The sequence below is a fragment of the Sesamum indicum genome, linkage group LG13 (assembly GCF_026168435.1).
Source record: "Sesamum indicum cultivar Baizhima isolate 11 linkage group LG13, ASM2616843v1, whole genome shotgun sequence".
NCBI lineage: Eukaryota > Viridiplantae > Streptophyta > Magnoliopsida > Lamiales > Pedaliaceae > Sesamum > Sesamum indicum.
In genome coordinates, this window is record NC_142669.1 from 10,340,740 (window position 1) to 10,361,129 (window position 20,390).

At 32.8% G+C, this 20,390-nt stretch overlaps 2 protein-coding genes across 4 annotated transcripts; both read right to left on the reverse strand.

The window, feature by feature from the left end:
• Positions 1-2,001: 2,001 nt before the first annotated feature.
• On the reverse strand, positions 2,002-3,920 carry LOC105176923 (seipin-2). Its single transcript, XM_011099890.3, has 2 exons — positions 2,912-3,920; positions 2,002-2,660 (listed from the first exon to the last, which is right to left on the reverse strand). The coding sequence occupies exons 1-2, from the start codon at positions 3,884-3,886 to the stop codon at positions 2,166-2,168; spliced, it is 1,470 nt and encodes a 489-aa protein (XP_011098192.1). The 5' UTR covers positions 3,887-3,920; the 3' UTR covers positions 2,002-2,165.
• A 967-nt stretch (positions 3,921-4,887) lies between these two features.
• LOC105176922 (putative LRR receptor-like serine/threonine-protein kinase At1g53440) lies at positions 4,888-15,249 on the reverse strand. Of its 3 annotated transcripts, XM_011099888.3 has the most exons (24): positions 14,854-15,248; positions 13,202-13,376; positions 12,631-12,702; positions 12,307-12,375; positions 12,131-12,202; positions 11,975-12,046; positions 11,241-11,312; positions 10,961-11,032; positions 10,787-10,858; positions 10,577-10,648; positions 10,411-10,482; positions 9,827-9,898; positions 9,650-9,715; positions 9,063-9,122; positions 8,959-8,997; positions 8,814-8,863; positions 8,373-8,737; positions 7,802-7,997; positions 7,590-7,724; positions 7,092-7,210; positions 6,719-6,929; positions 6,395-6,632; positions 5,798-5,948; positions 4,888-5,500 (listed from the first exon to the last, which is right to left on the reverse strand). In XM_011099888.3, the coding sequence occupies exons 1-24, from the start codon at positions 14,972-14,974 to the stop codon at positions 5,069-5,071; spliced, it is 3,075 nt and encodes a 1,024-aa protein (XP_011098190.1). In that variant the 5' UTR covers positions 14,975-15,248; the 3' UTR covers positions 4,888-5,068. The 3 variants fall into 3 exon arrangements, with proteins under 3 accessions (XP_011098190.1, XP_088733259.1, XP_088733260.1); XM_088877133.1 differs by lacking the exon at positions 7,590-7,724 and having other exon boundaries at positions 14,854-15,249; XM_088877134.1 differs by lacking the exons at positions 11,975-12,046; positions 12,131-12,202; positions 12,307-12,375; ... (1 more) ...; positions 13,202-13,376; positions 14,854-15,248 and adding an exon at positions 11,417-11,697.
• Positions 15,250-20,390: the final 5,141 nt, after the last annotated feature.

Sequence of the window (20,390 nt, forward strand, 5' to 3'; positions counted from 1 at the left end):
ACTCTAATAATATTTTATATCCGTAGAGGGTAAATATAATGTATATAAAGTCTGAAAACGTATAATTGTAAAAAATACCATTCTTCAATTATTTTCATTGGAATAAAATAGTTGTTGATGTATTATAAAATTATTTATATTGTCAATAATTCCTACGAAATGGTTGTATAATTTTTTTGATGACGTCAGGAATTTTCATATAAAGTAAACTTAAAAATGAAGAATTATCGAAGGGAATGTAAATATAATTTTTAGTTTTCTTAGAGGGAGAATTTAAAATTTTCATTTTACCAAAAGTTGAAGTGTAATTAACCTACTTAGTTATACAAAACACAACACAAGCATTACGTGCAAAAAAGAAAATAATGCCCCTGCAAGTAAAGCTTTTGAAAAAATAAAGAGAATAAGATAAAAATATCTTTTATTGTGTGACGCATTTACCCTTAAGGAGAGTTTCGGTAATTAACAAACGCTAGAAGCAGTGTCAGAATAATGTTACAGGGAAGAGCAATTCGACGACATCAGATAATTTTTTGTTTAATATCTCAATTTTTAAAATTTAATTTTCATAACAGTAATCTTTACAAGATTTTAAAATAGAATCTTCATATTAATTAATAGATTTTGAATGAGCATAACTATCCTGTTTTACCAACGTTTTTTTTATAGGACATATATATAAAATTACACCTTTTAATGATTAAAATGCAGAGTTATACTTTATGTTAATTACAAGTTTCAATTAAAAAATTATCTTAACTTGTAAAATTTTTATAAAACTAACACTAAAAGATTTATTATTTTTAAATTATTATTTATTTATTATTCTCTAATTTTGATTTTATAATAAAAATTTATTAAATTAAAACGGTATAATTTAAATAGATACTTATTTAAATAAATATTTAAGAGTACATTAGACACATCAACACAAAGCGATGGGCGACGGCAAGGGCAGGGAGACTGTTGTGAGAAGGCGACCGTGATGACGGAGAAATAGTGAAAAAGAATAATTTAATAAATAAATTAATTACTAAATTATGTTAAAATAATAATTTACTAATTTAAAATTATTTTAAATTATAATTTATTAACTTTAATAAACTTTAGTTATACATAAAAAATAGAGGATAATATACTTACATGAAAAATTTAATTTGAAAATTTTGTAAATTATAAAATGTATTAATTAATAAGTAATATGATACTTTTAGTTTGGAAACTTTTAAAGACCAAAAAGTGCAATATTATGAATTTAGTTTTAAATTAAAAATTTGTATAAAAAGTATATGGAGTCATATTATTGCTCTTACCCAAGATATTACTCTGACACCCTGCTAAAGTTTGGTAATTACAGAAACAAATGCTAAGGGCATTATGATCCATGAAAAATTAAATAAATGTTTGATCATTTTTTTTTAGTTAAAATGTTTGATCAAGTTAACAGGGGTATTTTGCAATTTTCAAATGTATTTTTGGTTGACATGAGTTTTTTCCTGATCAAAAAATGGGTGATAGGGTATCAGTGTAATGAAGTTGACATTTTTTATGGGTGTATATATAATTATACAAAGATAAGAGTAATTTGTATAATTACCCTATAGGTAAAGTAGTGTAAATGTAACTATTCTTAGTTGTTAATGAAATAAATAAACATAAAAATGTACTTTTAGTGACGATTAATAACGTGTATATCCATACTATATAATATAGAAAGATAATCCACATCTACAAATGTCGGTTAATGACACTGCTGCACTAATACTTAGTGAAGCCAAAAGTGTCCTTAAATTGATAAGAGAACTAACTTATTCAACTTTTTAAGTTTTACGTTAATTGATAAATTAGTTTTCTTTTTCTTTTTTTTTTGTAATGTAATATATTGGTTTATATATTTTATTCTTATATCATATATTTTAAAGCATGAAAGACTGTTTATTATATGCACGCAGGAACAATGTGGCACAAACTACTAGTAAAAAATAAAATAGAAGATGCAACAAGAATTATGATAGGAAGTTTAACACACACATTTGGATCAGCTTTCATTTCTCAACATAGACATGAACAAAAGTACACTTGGAACAAAGTACCACAAACTGCTTGTCACAATTATTTGAACATAAGATCACAACATCAACCTTATTAGTACAACTCACCCTCGCTCAAACTCCTTTGTGCCATGAAATCTTATCAGGCCAAGATTTCTTGTTACTGCCTACACTCTTTGCCCTTCCTCCTGGAAGCACCACAGGCCTGCAGAAGAGCATGAAAAACATCGTCTCTACCGCGAACGAAGTGAAGCTGATCCACACGAATATCGCCCGCCTCCAGTTCCAGACAAGTCTTTTCAGGTGAGGTAGTTCAGATTCAATTTCAAGGGATGCACTATAAATTTCAGGCACGCCTGAACCCGCGGCCTGGAACTCTGCTCTTGGCTCGAGCATGACCTTAAACCAGGCCGTCGGCTCGTGTCCTTCAGTGAATTCTCCCATCACAATTTTGAGGTCTTGGACTTCGGATTTCAGGCCAGCAATGAGAGGAATGCTGTTGAATAGTGTCTCAATAACACGGACCGGCTGACTCTTGAAACGTAGCATCGTGGGATAACTCGTACCGAGAATCACCTTTCCGTTGGCAGACAGGCTCTCTACTCGAACCTTCACATACCAAAACATGAGAAACAAACAGAAGGGTCATAGGCTGTGTTTGTTTTCAATTTCTTGCTCTCTGACATATAGCTAATTAAAAACATTTTGAATGTTTGCTTACGTCTTAAACGCACAATTCTGTGTACTTTAACTATAGAATATTGTCAAACCAAACATATTAAGAATTCTAAAAATCAGACAAACCAGTCCCTTTATGATTTCTTGTTCTAAAACAGCAAAGAAACGTATGATTGAGATACCTGGAAGATCCCGAGTTTCGTGTTGTAGTCAGATTCAGGCAAGGCCAATGAAACAGTAAGCTGCAGCTTGTGATTATAAGGGATAGCACGTCGGCCTAAGTTTCCTGAACCAGACGTCTGATCATACAACTTAGACAGCACTCCATTGACAAGGGACGAAGTAACAGGCACGATGGCAACCGGGCTAGTCTTAGTGTAGTCGAAATTTAGAGTTTCAGTTGTATGTACCGACCGTTCCACCAAATTCCTCATCACGATCCCACCTATCACAAATCCTGAAACCAACAGCACGACAAGCACGAAAAACACATAGGCGGCGCAGAAAAACGCCCTGCCAACTTTGAGCACCGACCTCTGCGACTTGAACTTACTGCATACAAAGGAAAAAACACTCGTGTAGGATGCATCGCATGCTCTCAGCATCTTCTTTGTCATTTGATCTCTCATTCGCATCAGCATTTGAAACGGGAAGAGCACAAACATCAGGCAGAAGTTGAAAAACGACATGGGAAACATAAAGATCCTCAGAAACAAGCTTATCTGATAGCCAGCCACCTTAAGCATTAGCACAGTCAAGAAAGAAACAATATTGAGTGGGAGATCATTACAGCTCTTGAAACAATAGTTGTCAATGCTGCTGGAATGCAAGGAAGTTGTCTGAATTGCATAGGTTTTGTACCTTCCACTTGCCTTCTTGCTTTGTTTTGAAGCATATTTACCTTTGAATTTTCCATTCTTGCAACTGTTGCTTTCTTCATCGTCTCTATCACTGTGAGTTTCAAAATCAGACACGGTCAAGGGTCGAGGTTTCTTGGACATCAGCAACTTGTCAGCTCCAAGAAGGAAAGAATGTTTGATCAAGCTGGCAAGAAAACTGTTGGAGCTCAATTCATGGTTGTGTGTGAATCCGAGGGCATTGTTGTTCTCATCATCAATGTCATCAGCTGTGTTTCTTGCAAGAATTGAATCATCCATTGATGAGACTTTGTTTGAGGGTTGAGGTATATGATGATATCATTACACTGGAATCAGCCAACTTCATTTATAGGGGGGAATGATGAATGGGCAATCTCAGGTTTTTTCTTGGGATGCTAAAGACAAGTGGACAACCCAAAATTGGTTGTTTGTAAGAAATGGTGACAATTGTTAATGTCCTAAAGTTACGCAGAATGAGACAATTCTTGAATGAATAATTGTTTGTCTTACAAGGACGAAGAAATTTTACTTTGGGATTTGATCAGATTTAAACTAATGACATAAAAATTATAATATATTATTATAAATTAGTGTATAATTCAAAAAGAATAATTAATTATATTATAAATATATTTCTTTGTATTTAATTGTATGATTTATTCAATTTGATCAAATTTAATTTTGATAAAAATATACGTGAGAACAAGCGCGAGAGAGAGAGAGGGCGACTGGCACACAATCCCGTGTCCTATGGGAGTTCCCGAATTCCAAGTTCAAAGGATACATATAAATATATATATATATATATATATAATTTTTTTTTAAAGTTTTTTCTTCTTTGCAGTTATATATATTTTTGTTTTTCATTGGTATCTGATCATGAGAATTATCATCTATGGAATTTCTTTTATTGTTGCAGTGAGAGCAGCTATATTCTTATACAACATTTAGGCCCAACGACTCTGAATTCAACTCAATATTATGCTAAATTGGCAAATATCGTGGAAATAGTACTTTGCCCGAAATGCCTCCTATAAAATTTTAATAATTCTTTACAGACATCATAAGAAAATTAATTGATTGATGACCTTATATTATAATTCACACGAAAAAATAATAGTAAGACATAGGAGAATTTTTCGAATAGCATAGACCTTGTATATTGCAACTACGCTCTTTTTTGTATTTTCTACACACGTCCACGATCCGACAACACTAATATCCCATTTCTTATGATAACAAAATTCTTACCGGAGGACCAAATATTTTGAAGTCTCATAAGTTCTTGAACAACTTTTTAATGTATTAAAACATTAGTATCGTATTGGAGCATCCTACATGTAGATAAGAACAGATCACTATTGTCTTAAGTTGACAGATTTCATTAACAAGAATGTGTACAACACTAAGACCAGCAAATTCCTTAGTCTGCATCAACCACCCAATAAACAAATCAATCTATCAATCTAAATTTACATTATAAAGATCAGGCATCAGAAGCCTACTTGCAGAAGAATGATCCCCACTTCCATCCTTGCTCGAAAGGGAGAGCGACGAATCAATCCATGGCCCGTCCATCGAGCCACCTCTCTGTTCCCTGCTGTCCTGAGAGAAAGTAGTCATGCATGTTTGGCTATCGTGTGAGAGCATCTCAAAGGCCTTAAACCGGATGTCTTCATTCGCTGTCCCACTTTTGACAAGCGGTGCTTGAACTGGGATTTTCCCTTCGAGCATGCTCACCACAGAGGACATGGGAGGTCTGAGAGTCGGGGAGGGATTAGCGCACAAAAGCGCCAAATTTAGCATCCGCATCGCCTCTTCCATCGAGTAGTTTGACCCGAGAATCGGGTCCACAAGTTCTAAGAGATTTCCTTGCTCTTGTAGGACATAAGCCTTCAAAATTTGATGATGTTCGGGAGAAAACCGAGGATTATAATCCATACCAGAAGTGAGAGAAAATGAATAGCATGCAGCATAAACTGAAGAACATGTTATCCCAACATGAAGAGAACATTGGAAGATTGTTCATGAGAAAGTAACAACATATCATGACCAAATTCGAAGTATGAGTGTGTGTGTGCGGGCGCGTGTGTATGTATGAGCTGTGGCTTTGAAGCATTGTAATATTTGCGGGATGTAAAGTGACTAGAGAATATATAACAAATATTATTAAGTAAAGAGAAGTTATACCCAATCAAGAAGATAGACGAACTCCTCTTTCGGCCGGTAATTAGTGTTACTCTTGCCACTAACAATTTCTAGTGCGACAATTCCAAAACTGTAGACGTCAGCTTTGTCCGTCAAATAGCCCCTCATAGCATACTCAGGAGCCATGTAACCTCTGAGAACATGAAAAATTGGAAACTATTTTCATCTAGTGAACTCCCAATACAGTTTTAGAACACTTTTCAACTCTCACATACAAGAACATGCAAGAACGATGTTGCGAGGGTGTAGATGAGCCTATAGATCAAGTTAGGAGTTTAGAAGGTCCTTTAAAATAAGCTTCCAACTTTTTTTATTTAAATTTTAACAGACTTCTTCAATTTTGATCATATTAATTACAAAATTGCTATTACTAGCATTTTATAACCTCTATAATCTTATCCAAATACTTTAAAAGCTTGTTTAAAAATAAGATGTAATATATTATAAATTCTGAAAACGTGTTATAAGATGCATGGGCTTATAAATGTTTTAAAGAAGTTTAGCCAAACACCCTCGGAGTATATGAGTTGTATAGTACAATAACAATTATGTAAAGGAACAAGATAAACTTAAACTCACATTGTTCCAGCGATTCGTGTGCTAATATGGGTGTTCTCTTCTTCATCAAGCTTGGCCAAACCAAAGTCGGATATCTTAGCATTTAGGTCCTTATCCAGAAGAACGTTAGTAGCCTTTATGTCTCGATGGACAATCTTCAACCTCGATTCCTCGTGTAGATACGCAAGACCTCTGGCTATTCCTAAACATATCTTCTTTCTCGTTTGCCAGTCCAGGTTCAGTCGTTGTTCTTGGCGACCTAAATGAAGAAACTGAGAATAACTAAGAGGGGCATGAATCGCTGTAGCTGATTTTGAAAGATACACGTTATTTGCAAAACTTTACCAAAAAGTGCTCGAGCAAGACAGTTATTTTCCAGGTATTCATATATCAGCAGCAGTTGGTTTCCTTCTATACAACAGCCGAAAAGCTTGACGAGGTTCGGGTGTTGTAGTGCAGATATCATGCCTATCTCGTTCACGAACTCTCGGTTTCCTTGCTTCGACTTGGAGGAAAGCTGTTTCACGGCAATGATTGTACCGTCGGATAGTACACCCTGAAACATGCAGAATTATGTCAGATAAGTTACTTAGTTGTGTTGAAAATTACTCCTGTATCATCATAACAGAATTATGCATATCGAGTGAACTTCAGGAATAAATAGATTATGGTCCAAGTCAACAAGGAAAAGAGTGGAAGTCGGATTTATTTAACTTACCTTGTAAACAGGCCCAAAACCTCCTTCACCAATCTTATTAGCATTGTCGAAGTTGTTCGTTGCAGCTTTGATCTGTCTTAGAGTGAAATAACCCGTTTGTAGATCAAGTCCTCGAAGTTCTGTCTCGAGAAGAAAACATAATAATTATTCAGCTACGAAGGTCTAGTGTCTTGAACAGTTATTAACAGAAAACCATGACGCAAATTTAAACCTGGAGACCTGGATAAAACACTATTTAAGAATTAACTTTTTAGTACTGTGTGTATTTCTAGCTGTACATTCCACAGAAAATTATTGTTTAGATCAGTTCTGGCCAAACAAATCCAATTTTATTGCCAGTTTTGCTATACTTATTATGTAACCGGTTACTGGAAGTACTATTTACAGCCATGTAATTAGCAGTTGGGTAGGCGAAAACCGGCCAGCACTAGAAAGTAACAATAACTACTCAAGACTGGAAGGAGCTATTATAGATTACATTTTCTTGCAATTCCTTACCGTTGTCTTCACCAGCATTTCCTCGCCGACACACTTTCATCCATAAAAGAGCTAAAATAAAAAACATGAACACACACGAAGAAACGACAATCCCAATAATAGCTCCGACAGACAGCCCTGTACTGACATCAAAGTCTACAAAGAAATAGAGAGAAATTCTCATTATAAGACAATCGACGAAAATGTTGAACATAAAAGGAATTCATACTTACTTGGTGTCACTGCAATTGCGGATATCAAAGGTCCGTATACACCTCTGTCTGGAATTGCCGTAGTGCCCTTCCCCGTCCAGTACAAATGGATCTCGAGAGTGCTACCATTCACATAGACATTAAAGTCCCTGTAGATACCTTTTCTAACTCCACTAGCCTCTTTCACAATATCGAAGTCTGTCAAAACCACCTCCCCCTGCAAAGGAAGTCCGACGAACATGGAATGTCAGCTAAAGAAAATCCTTTTCATATCATATCTACTAGAAACCTTGTGGAGCAAGTCTTCGAGTACGTCTGATTTGACATTACACTCGGCAGACTTTGAGAAATTCTTTTGGTGTACACTTCATAGCTAGGGGATTTTTTTGTAAAACTGTTTTATCCGCACCTAGTTATAGAGTGTTGATAGATGGCCCCAGGAAGAGAAACTTGAGAGATTGTGGATAGAGGAGTGATTCATCTTGAAATCACGTAAAAATATGTGCATTCTTGCGTATTGATTTTCTCTCTTGTTTCTTGGACGTGCTATATTTCTATTCTCTATTCCTAAGAGGAAGTAAATATCACTTACTTGGATTGATACATCAAATTTCCTTCTTCCAAGGCTGCTAAAGGTCGCATCATCAGAGTACATTATTTCGGCAAAGTGGAGACGCACTCTGTAGCTACCCTTGCGCAAGCAAAGTCCAAAATATTTAAGTGAAGACGGGGACAGGCGTGCTGTTTGGTAAAATTCTGCACCCATTGACGCCATTGAAGAATCATTGGTTGCTATAAATCTCCCGTTGTCGTTTCCCATGTAGACCCCTGTGCTGCTATAAGCCCATCCATCATAAGATTCAAAGTGTGATGGACCTTCACCACTTAAGTTCTCTTCATATTCGTTTCCTTCAAAGCTAATCCTTCTGCCTCCGCAGTTTATAAACAAGGAATGATCTGTATGTGTAATGAGCATTAGTTTAGTTCAAAACAAAGGTTAACTTTAAATAAGAGTAATGGCAGAAGTCCGTACAGTTGGGCTTTCTGGAGCAAGGTAAGTCCGGCTTTAGACACCATGAAATTCTGGCACATAAAAGTGTTAGAACTTCTAAAATATAGTTAAGAAACAGAAAGATTAACTAAACTAAAACACTTGATATGGGTTAAGAGGGACTCACGAGTTGCTTGCTGACGTAGAATGGCTGGCAACTAAGTTTCTGCGAAAATAAAAAATTATAATGGCCAAAGATTCAACTTAAATGTTTAACATCGAGAAACTTACACATTGGAGAATTGGCAGCCAGCTGTACGAGAATGTGTGAAATTGTTGTATGACAAATCCCTGCAGCAATTTATAGTATTAGTTGGTCATAAGTCAACATTTAAAACTATTCTTACATTTTTTTCTGCTATATGAGCATATAAGTGTGGCTCAAAGTTTGTTAAAGGCCAAAGACAGGAGTAGGCTTAAGAGATTCTTCCGAATTGGCTAATGAAAGATCCAAGCAACTTTTATTCAAAATGATCCAGTCCATCCAGTATCAGTTGGATTTGGATGCTGACTCTTACTATCAAAAGTGAGTTGGAGCGTTTTCATAATCAGTCCTTTTCCATCCAGTACCACTTGCATAAAATTCTATTCTTTGTTGTGCAGATATAGATTGTCCAATTAAACTCGTGAGGAGTGCACTGCATTTCATGTGAAGCTAATTGGTTCTGAGATCAAAAGTTTAATTTTCGAGAAAGAGAATCAAAGAATACCATGTTTATATGACATTTACCAGATCTTTATTGCTAAGTTTTCATGAGAATAAAAGCAAAGTAATGACGTATGTCATTGTAATATATTAAGCTTGAATAAATGCTCACATATGCTCTCTACTATCCAGAATCCAACCAGGAACCTCTCCAGTTAATGAGTTGTGAGCCAGAAACCTACAGGAAAAATGATGAAAATTCAAAGGAAAATTTAGAATGTGCGGAAAGGACATAAAGACATCTAGAAGAACCATACAGAAGCTAGTAGATTCTGAGAGAGATACACACAAGTAATCTAGTCTTGACAGCTGCTGGAGGCTATTTGGGATTTGACCCTCTAGCATGTTGAAACTCAAGTCTCTGTAAAGAAATATTTCAAACTTAAACCTGTTGACCGGTTATTGAGCAGAAGAAACAGAACAAAGATCATAGGACATTTAAAAAAAATATTTAGAGGGCATATTTTGCGTAGTCTTTGCAATATGGACTGCATTAATTCTCCAATTGTGAAAGTGGTAGAATGTTCACAACTATGTTTAATGATGTAAATGAACTTGGAAAGCAAATCAACTTTTCTTCTCTTTTCCCCGTAACGTTGAATATGTGTTCGATTTTCTACAGCTTAAATAAGGGTTGAGAGCATGACATACACAATGATTTTAATATATTGTGAGAACTTCAAAGCAAAAGTTTTGTAGATAAAAGTGTAGAAATGTCTTTTCCAGTAGAATTAGTTATTCTACCCTTGCACGTGATAGAACAATCAAATCCAAGACTTTATAGTTGCATTTTTTTTCCTACTATAAAAAATTCCTCAAGTCAAAATGGTAATGCTTAAGACCATAAGGAAAAGGAACGACAAACTTGCTTACAGTGTTCTTATCTTTTTCATGTCTCCCAAGTATACCGGGATTGGGCCAGTAATCGAGCAATTTCTTAGTATCCTGCACCAAATTGACTTTAGAAATTAGCGTGCTGCCAAAAACTTTATCGATAGACCATTTTCACGTGCTATCCTCTAACTCATATGATACTTACAAATCCTCCATATCATTCATGTTCTGCAAATTTGGGAAACTCATGCTTGGTCCTTTCAGATCAGATATCCTCCTGAAATAGGATGGTATTTGGTTGGCTTTAAATCTTCATCTATGTAGGTGTACGTAATATGACCTTTATATCTCCTTATTCGGTTGGAAGAGATATTAACATATATAAAACTTTTATCAAGAGAGGATTCGGGCTTACAAATCTGTCAAGTTTTCCAACCGGGATATTGTAACAGGAATAGGACCCTCCATTGATGTACCTTGCAAATCTCTGCAACAAATTAAATAAAAAGCAATCAAGATGTGATGAACTTAGAGCAATTTTATACATAAGTTCATCAAAATGAAGTGAAGAAACACCAACAATACTCACAGTCTTTCAAGTTTATTCCAGTTTCCAATGAAATCAGGTATTTTTCCTGACATGCTGCTCCCGTCGATCCTACTGCAATCAGTACAATATAGTTCAGTGATATATGATGTTTGTAATAAATTCTGGACACTCCAAACAGACCTAAACATCAGCATTATATTTACAAAATGGATACCTCAGGTTTAAACTCATATCCTTGTTATATTTAGCTTCATCGTTGCATTAGTGAATGTCGATTTCTTACACCTAAATGTGAGTGCAGTCAAATACTATCACTTACAAATCTGTCAAGTTCCTTAGATTGCCAAATGTCACTGGAATCGTCCCATTGAAGTTATTTGCCGAAAGCAAGCTGCAGGGTAGATCCACAATATCAGCACACCTAATTTATCTTGGAAACAAAATTTTATTGTTTCCTCAACATTCAATATAGTATAAAAGGTTAAGTAATCTCACCTGAACCTCATGAACACAAAAAGGAATGCATGTGAATATTTTCACTATAATCATGATGGATGGGACATGACTAGAGTTAGTTTATAAGTCTGTATTTTCCCGTTGATGACTTCTCAAATTAGTGAACTGATTGAATGTTTAGTGCAGAAATCTTTGCTCTTTTTGCAGCCTCATTAGCTCATGCTTCCACCTTGAATAACAACAGTAAGTGAGTTTTCATTTCTTAAGAGCTAAATCGGCTAAAAAGAAAGTAATTAAATCCCTTGTTTTTTTGTCCACTTAGGGATTCCAGAAAACATTCACTCAAATATATATTCAAGTCCTCATTTGGGTTGTTGCACCAGCAACACTTGTTTTATGCAAAGTAAAAAAAAAAAAGAAAGGTGAAGACAAGATATTCTGAGAGCAGATGTGCCCCTAGAGCATTTAATTAGAGAATTATGATATATAAACAGAAAAATATTTTGAGCATCATAAGTATAGCACAGATATAAAAGGGTTTACTTCCAGAATTAACAAGATATAAAACAGAACTGAAATTCTGATCAGTAGTCTTACAGTCTCTGCAAATTGCTCAAGCTTCCTATGTTGGCTGGAAGATTTCCTTCAAGCAGATTGTCTTCCAAAACTCTACAGCTCAAATGACAACATACAATCAGGTATAAAGCTCCTTTTCTCCATTGATAAACACAGTGAGATTCATCTATCACTTACAGCTCTTCCAGAGTGGAAATGTCACCAATTTCTTTCGGGATTGTACCGCTAATACGGTTGCCAAGAAGTGCCCTATGATAACAGCAAGATGGGTGCAGGTACAAATCAAACTAAGGCTTTGGAGCCACAATTTTCTTTTCCATTTCTAAAGGAGGTAGATACGAATGAAAACTTACAAAGTGACCAGACGAAGCTTTCCGAATATAGCAGGAATTGATCCATTGAGGTAGTTTCGAGAGAGATCTCTGAGATGATAAAGAAGTAGTGTTAAGTCTTCTTCTCTCAATAAACTTAGGAAAGCAATGAAGAACAGATAACTGTTTCTATTTGCAACATATCGGCTTTCTTTTTCTATTCACGGATCTACTTCAAGAGGGAGACAGATGAATACTCTATTCTTATGGGAATACCTGGACATTAAGCTAAACAATGAAGGTAATGGACTGGATATTAACTTCAACCACCATAACGATGGTCTGAAAATAGAAGTTTTCACTTACATATCCCGTAAATGACTGAGTTTTGCAAACTCCACAGGCAAACTTCCAGTCAAATTCAGACCCTTCAATTGTCTGTATATGTGAAACATAGGAAATAGTTAGATAATGAAAACGAGAAAAAAAATTCTCATTCATATCACTAATCCTGCCTTATAACTCAGAATATGTGAGCATAGATTGCTTTAGAAGTACATTTCATGCATTTGAGGATTCCAAAGCATAAAAGAATCACACAATTAATCCAATCCTGCATCTTACACTGAAGAATCTCTTTTAAGTTATCAATGACATCATAAAGTACTATGTATGGTTTATGCGTATAAGTGTATGTCGTTAGTGTTACATCTGATAAATTGACAGAGCCGACAGGGATAATACTAATAAAATATTAATGACTTCCATTCTACATTTCACTAGCCAAGTTTCTTGAGTAGTTACATTCATTACAGGTCTGGGAAAATCATATCATATTTGGCATGTGCCGGAGTCAGACAAATCCAAGCAAATATCATTACTTAAGTAGCTGATTAAACGAGTATAAGAGTCCATCAAAGAGAGACTAAGAGCGTACATGTTTGTAACATGGCATGTCTTATTTCCATTAAATGAACAGTCGCACGTTACGCTGCTGTATATTTTGGTAGCCAAAATGGTTGTGTTAAATGCAGTAGCCTCAATACAAGAGCGTCGGCTGATATTCCAGTACTTATTCTGTAGCCTTGCAGATATCGTTTGAAGAACTTGTACTGTAACAGAAACGTTTCAGAAAATGAGAAAATCAGATCAGAAAAAAAGGACTACAAAAAAAATTAATTTGAACATTCAACGTTTTGTGATGCAGTTCATAGTGTCAGTGCCAGCGCAAATATTTTGTTCTTGACTAGGAAACTTAACCATAGTTAAAGGAGAATATGGTAATGTAACATAATAACGTATTTATACAAGTGAGACGTCGTATGATTGTTGCTCTCTTCAAAAGAGAGTTCAGGGGAAGAGTGAGGATCAGAGTGATTCTTTCTTTATCTTTGTCAATTGTCAATTTCAAACCAATTTAGTTTCTACAAGAAACAAAAACATTCTTGTTTTTTTCCTTTTCCTTTCTATAGGTGTACCTTTAACATTCAGATTGAAAATCTTGAAAACTTAATCACACCTGTCAAATAAAGGGACACACTTCACCATGTATGCAATGTTTTACATTACCATATAATTTTTTCCTCTCACAGTCATCGGATGCAACGTCATGTTCCACTTTTCAAGATTAGTACTTGATTTATTCATAATCTTATACATGTGAACGAGTGTAGATGAATCAACATGTGAAACAGAAGGCCAAAAACAAGGAGCACATTTGTACACTAACTACAAGCAAAATTCAAGAAATCATTTCAAGCAACAAGGAATGTACTTATACATGAATTCACAATCAAAAGTTGAGAAATTCTTTTCCAAAGAACAGAAATTAAAAAAGAGACCTTGCTGATCCGAACATAAAGTGCTAAAAGAAGTATCTAAACAGAATCGCAAACATATACTATGATCGATGTATCATTGTACTTCATTAAGGGGCTAAAATTTAAAACTGGCGCACAATGCTGCAAAAATAAATTAAATAGTGGATTCATGAAGAATAAGTACAATAGAATTAGCCGGTATGGGCATAAATTATTGGGGAATGTTTAGGTAGTTGATTAATGACTCAAACCGTAATAAGAGTTGGCCCTTCTCGTGTCGAAAAGTCAATCATTTTCATTTTAAGATCTACAAGCACATGCATCTATTAATATATAACACTAATTGACAGAAACAAAACAGACTGCAATAATTTCCATATAACCAAGAAACACAGAAATCATACATAGAACAAAGTGAAGGACAATACTACTTACAAAACACCATCCGACAACCGTGGATCAAATGGCAACAACGCCAAGTTGAACCACAAAATCATGAACACATTCTTATCAATCCTTTGCACATAGCACCGAAGCAATTAAAGGGCCCAAAAAGAAAAATAGACAAAAACGGAATAGAGAATAAAATGCATTAAGTCAACAAAAAAGAGGAGAATACTAAACCCCCAGATTTTTAACTTCCAGTTTCAGTAGGCAGTGAACATTGAACTGGTCGTCAAAATGGCAGCCAAGACAGCTTTTTCTGTTTTTTTTCGTTCTACCCATTTCCAGCATAAACTTACAGGAAGATGATGAAGAAGAAGTGTACCTTCATCTTCAGGCAAGAGTTGAGCGTCAGACGTCAAAACCAAGGTTGCAAGAACACTGACTAGCAAGATTTCCAGGAATGTTGCTCTGTTGGAGGCCCTTTTGACAAGAGAAAAACCCATTCCAAGATCTTCTTTGCTTCGCTTCGCTTCAGACTAAGTCACCTCGTATTACATGAACAACTACGTGAATAAACAAATACTCTGGATTTGTGTGTTTTGCCTGTCTTTGTGTAAGACAACGTAGGCAAAAATTGTCGTTTACATAAAGTGAAAAGCAGAACAATGATTCTGGGAAAATGAGAAGAAAGGGGGTAGTTAGAATCAATGGCGGGAGAAAGCGATACGCATTATTGTGTATCAGTAGAAAAGGTAGATGATGTTGGAAAGATGATGAAGACGACCGGTTCGGAATTAAGATTAAGTTGGAGGGGTCAAATTTGAAATTTTGTAAGTTTGGGGGGGGGGGGGGCGGGGCAAAATAGTATACTAACTATTAAAGCATACTCTATTCGTGTTCATAATTAAAATTTTATTATATTTATTTAATAAAATAAAATAAAAAATTAATTAAAACTAACAAAATGAAAAATATTTATGATTAAGAAATTATTAATAAATACAAAATATAAATTTGGTGGAAAATTTAAATATAATAGGGGCATTACCGTAATTTATGTTTTGCACACCATGATAATTACTTTAAGGATTCCCTTAATTAATAGTATGGCTATATTTATAAATACTTATTAGTTTTTTATTTAAAATTAAGCATTTTTTTATTTTTTAATGTATTTATTGAATTATAAAAAATAAAAAATAATATAAAATAACATAAATAAAAGGATAAAATGGAAGAGATAAAGCAATAAAAATTCAATCAGTTTGGGTGTTTTAGTCAGTTCACTAAAATATCACATCAGTTATTTAGGATATTAGCGCTTTATATTCAACTATTAAGTTTTGATACACTCTACGTTTATACTTAATTTTTAATTTTTTAAAACAAACTATTTAAACAAAGTATATATAACAAAAAAAATTAATATTAGATTTATAAGGACACGATACTAAAATAGGATAATGATATAATGTTCGAGAAAAAAAATTAAAAAAATGCATGAAAATTAAAAAAAAAAGAAACTATCGAAACGTAGCATGACACGAATTTATTCGTTTTTAAAAAGCAATTAATATACAAAAATATTCATAAATTGAGTGTTTGATGTATTGAATAATGTAATAATGAATGATTCTACTGTACATAAATTAATTAATTATGTAATGAATAATGTTGTGCTTTATGAATATTTTTTTATATTTAATATAATTTACTTGTCATATAATTGTCAATCACACGTGATATTCGGCATTTAATCTGTATGATTAAACTTTTCTGATATAAAAATAGAATATGTTGCACTTTATAAGCTTCTTTTTTCAAATTTATTATTAAAAAAAAATAAAAACTCAGTAGTATGAGAATTGTTATATATATATATATCTTAGTGAAATTAAATAAAAAAAAGACATTATCGTTATCTTTTGATAATTATACATACACCGTAAAAAATGTCAACGTTATATACATAAATTATTCATATTTTTCAAAAAATTATAAATGCACTTAACATTACTATACAAACTTTTTTTTTTTTTTACTGTGTAATTTCTATAACTATATAAAATATATAAGTAATTTATATAAATAAATCCAACATTAGGGACATAAATTTGTACTCTATTAATTATTAAAAACTTGATCTAAGACTAAAAAAAAATGGAGACATGAATCACGTTCTCTTATTTATTAAAAAAAATTATGCATCTTTAGATCTATATATTGATGCCACCTTGAAAACAACGCCAAAACATAAATTAAAAGAACTTGAACATAAATAAAAAAATGAATAAATACCACATGCAAACTTAGGCATAATTGTATGGGGTCCACAAAAAAGTGTTTGCGATAGATTCTGTTTATTAGGTGGAAGTAAACTGCAAAAAATACCGTAAGTTAAGCAATAAGAAATATTCGAAATTTTTTAAAATAGAAAAAAAGTTGGAGTTGGAGTGTTTAGAAAAAAATAGCTTGATGTTTATAATTTTTTAGTAATGAATTACAAAAATTGATTATAATTTTAGCTTAAATCGACTCAATCTGGGCAAGTTAAAAGGCAAGAATTGTAAATTTAAAATACTATTTTTAGCTTATTTTCGATAGTAAACTGATAAGTAATTGTTTTAGGAGATTGCGAAACACTCTTCCCGATTACGGTTGTGGTTGTTTGTGATTTCATCTGCTCATCTATTGGGAGAAAAAATGTAATTGAATGAGTTTGGTTGAGATGTTTTTTTGGTACTCGTTATCGTGGCACGTCGTTTTTGTGTGCATATAATAAATAATTTTTTAAATTTTAAAATACATCTTAAATAAGAGCAAAATATCAAATTACTACATTATATTAAAAAATAAAAAAAGAAAGCTAATTTGTTAGTTAAATGTAATTTGAATAAATTAGTTATCTTATTAGTTGAAGGACATTTTTGACTTTACAAAAAATTATTGCGACGGTGTCATTAACTGAATGAGTATAGATCCTCTTTTTTTATATTAGTAGATAAGAGCAAAATATACAAATCACGACATTACATTAAAAAAATAAAAATAAACTAACGTATTAGTTAAATATAATTTGAAAAGTTAAATAAGTTGGTAATTTTATTAGTTGAATGGTATTTTTACCTTTACGAAAAAAATTAGTGCGACGATGTCATTAATCGCTACCTATAAATATAAAGCGGCCCTTTTATATAGTGTACTAGGATAGATAAGATTGGATGCTTGTCTAATTTTCAATTCGTCCCCATATGTTTGGGATAATTATAATTTGTGCTCAAGAGAGTGGTTCTGTCAGATTGACCGGCTGGCGGATCTAAAGCAGCGTTTGGATTTAGTACCCACTTGCACACATGTCGGACGGATTGTTGTAATAAATTTTTGTTGTTGGGACTTGCGTCCTTCTGCTAACATCAATGTCTACGCGTTGGTTCGAATATGGAGAAAATTGTAATTTTAGTCTCAAAAAATAAAAGAAATTATAATAATAATTTATATTTTAAGAAATTATTGAAAAGTTAGTTCCGTTATTGCTATATTAATTCCAGACTTTAAAAAAATATTGCGAAATTAATTCTACACTTGAAAAAAATATTGCAAAATTAGTCACAAATATTGCAATTTTTTTTTTTATGGTGGAACTAACTTTGCAATATTTTTTCAAGTGTGGGACAAATATTGATTATTTTAAGAAGTATGAAACTAATATTGCAAACCATCTCATACTTTGAGACCAAAATTATAATTGTTTCTTTGAATGTGATATTTCATCATAATTAATTAAAAATAATAAATTATGACTGTACATTGACTATTGACGTCAAAATCATTATTGATTCGGGTCGCAGGTCGTCAGCTACCTTGTGTCCTTGAAAAGTTTTGGGACCTGAGAAAAGAGAGTAGGTCGTTAGACTTGCTGGAAGATCCCCAACCAAAACTCTCTGATATTTAAATTAGTAAAAACGTTCGAGATAAAATAAACGATCTAAATGCAATCTCAAAATCGATCTAATATGAATTTTCAGTGTAATAAATGTCTTACCATAAATGAATTGAGCACAGGGTATTTATAATGTTTGGACGAGTTCGCTTCCTTACTTGAGAGATTCATTTGCATTATGCCACATGTCCTCATCCTAACTGAGGTGATGTCATATAGAACGACGGTCTCCAATGGCGGATCTTCTTGGTTGGGTCGTGGATCCAGGTTGGGACCCGTGACCCGACCCAATATGAGAAAATGCGGATCTTCAGGTATTTTTGTAATAAATACCTATTTTGAGGACATTTTTGCCATTTTCCATGATAATTCTTTCAATCCCCCATCAATTACAAATATTTTAGTTATAAGTAAGAATTATAATAAATATTACAATCATAATTAAGATTATTACAAATATATTGATTTTAGTCGCGGTTTGAATATAAATTTTTATATTTTTTTATTAATTATAGCTAATAGTATTAATTTATCATAATTTTAAATTGTGATAATTTATAATATATAAAAAAAGAAAAGAAAAGAAAAGAAAAAGATGTCAACATTATGTATTGAAAAATTCCAATCTTGTTGATGCTGACCAAGCAGAACATAGAATTTTACAACATGTTGACCAAGTACAATGTTTCAATGCCTATAATCAAATTGTATTAAATATTTTATTGGTCAATGATGTAATTATAAAATACCTCTCAAGGAATAATTATTTAATTTCCATTTAGGTCCACTGTTCTTGGCATATTTCTCCTAAGGTCCTTGAGCTTTAAAAAGTTGTCTTTTTTGTCCACTACCCCAATTAAAGACATATATTTATATTTGCCAATCAGAAAGTAATATTTTCCATTTCAAACCATAGTTTAATTAAATGCTAAAATAGGTATATCTTTCCAAGAATACCCTCGCCAACTTTTCCACCGACATGTTTTTCTTTTCCATTTTTTTTTCTCGGGTAGGGGTGGTATGGGGGCACTGATGTCCTTTTGCCCTAGGGTATCTAGATTAAATAAAAAGACATTTAGTAATTAAAATACTGTACAATTATACAGGGTGGATTCTATATATTGTATACAAGCGTATGATTTTATGTAATTATTGGAAATGTTATTATGGAGGACTTAAGAGTCGCAGTATGTATAACGAAAATCGTTTTCAACTTTTCGACACGTCTAGCAAGTTCGTTCTTGAAATTATTTTTTAAATTAGTGACACGTCATTCTTATGTGCATGTAAAAATAATATTTTATATTTTAAATTATACTATGAATAAAAAAATATATAAAGCGACATATCATATTTAAAAAAAACAGAAAGAAAAAAAAATTAACTTAGGAGTATTAATCGGCATAACAATAAAATTAGTGTTGCAGACTTGCAGTGTTATAATCGCCGTCTGTGAGAGAAAAAAATATTTTCTTATATATTAGCATACTAGCCATTGTGGCACACTGTTCATTCGTGCATATAACAAATAATTCTTTTACGCTTTAAAGATAATATAAATAAAACTAAAATATATAAACTAATATATGACTTTACACAAATAAATAAAGAAAGGAAAAAAACTAATTTATTTATTAATGTGAAAGTTGAATAAGTTATTTATTTTTATCAGTTAAAAGGATATATTTGATATCACAAAAAAATTGATGCTACAATGTTATTACTAGCTGTTTGTGAGTGCGGAAGGACTTTTCTTTTTATATTAGTATAAATATAGTATAGAAGAAAAGTTAATCTTTCAAGTCCCCTTCGTATTTTCGTTTATTTTTCCAAACAAAATTTAGTATTTTATTATTCAGGTATATTATCCGAACACCCCATAAAATTAGGTTTACATAGAAATTTCTTATTATTCGCAAAATTACAAATACACTTTTGATATTGTAGTTATAATTTACACCAGCCCCCATAAATTGATG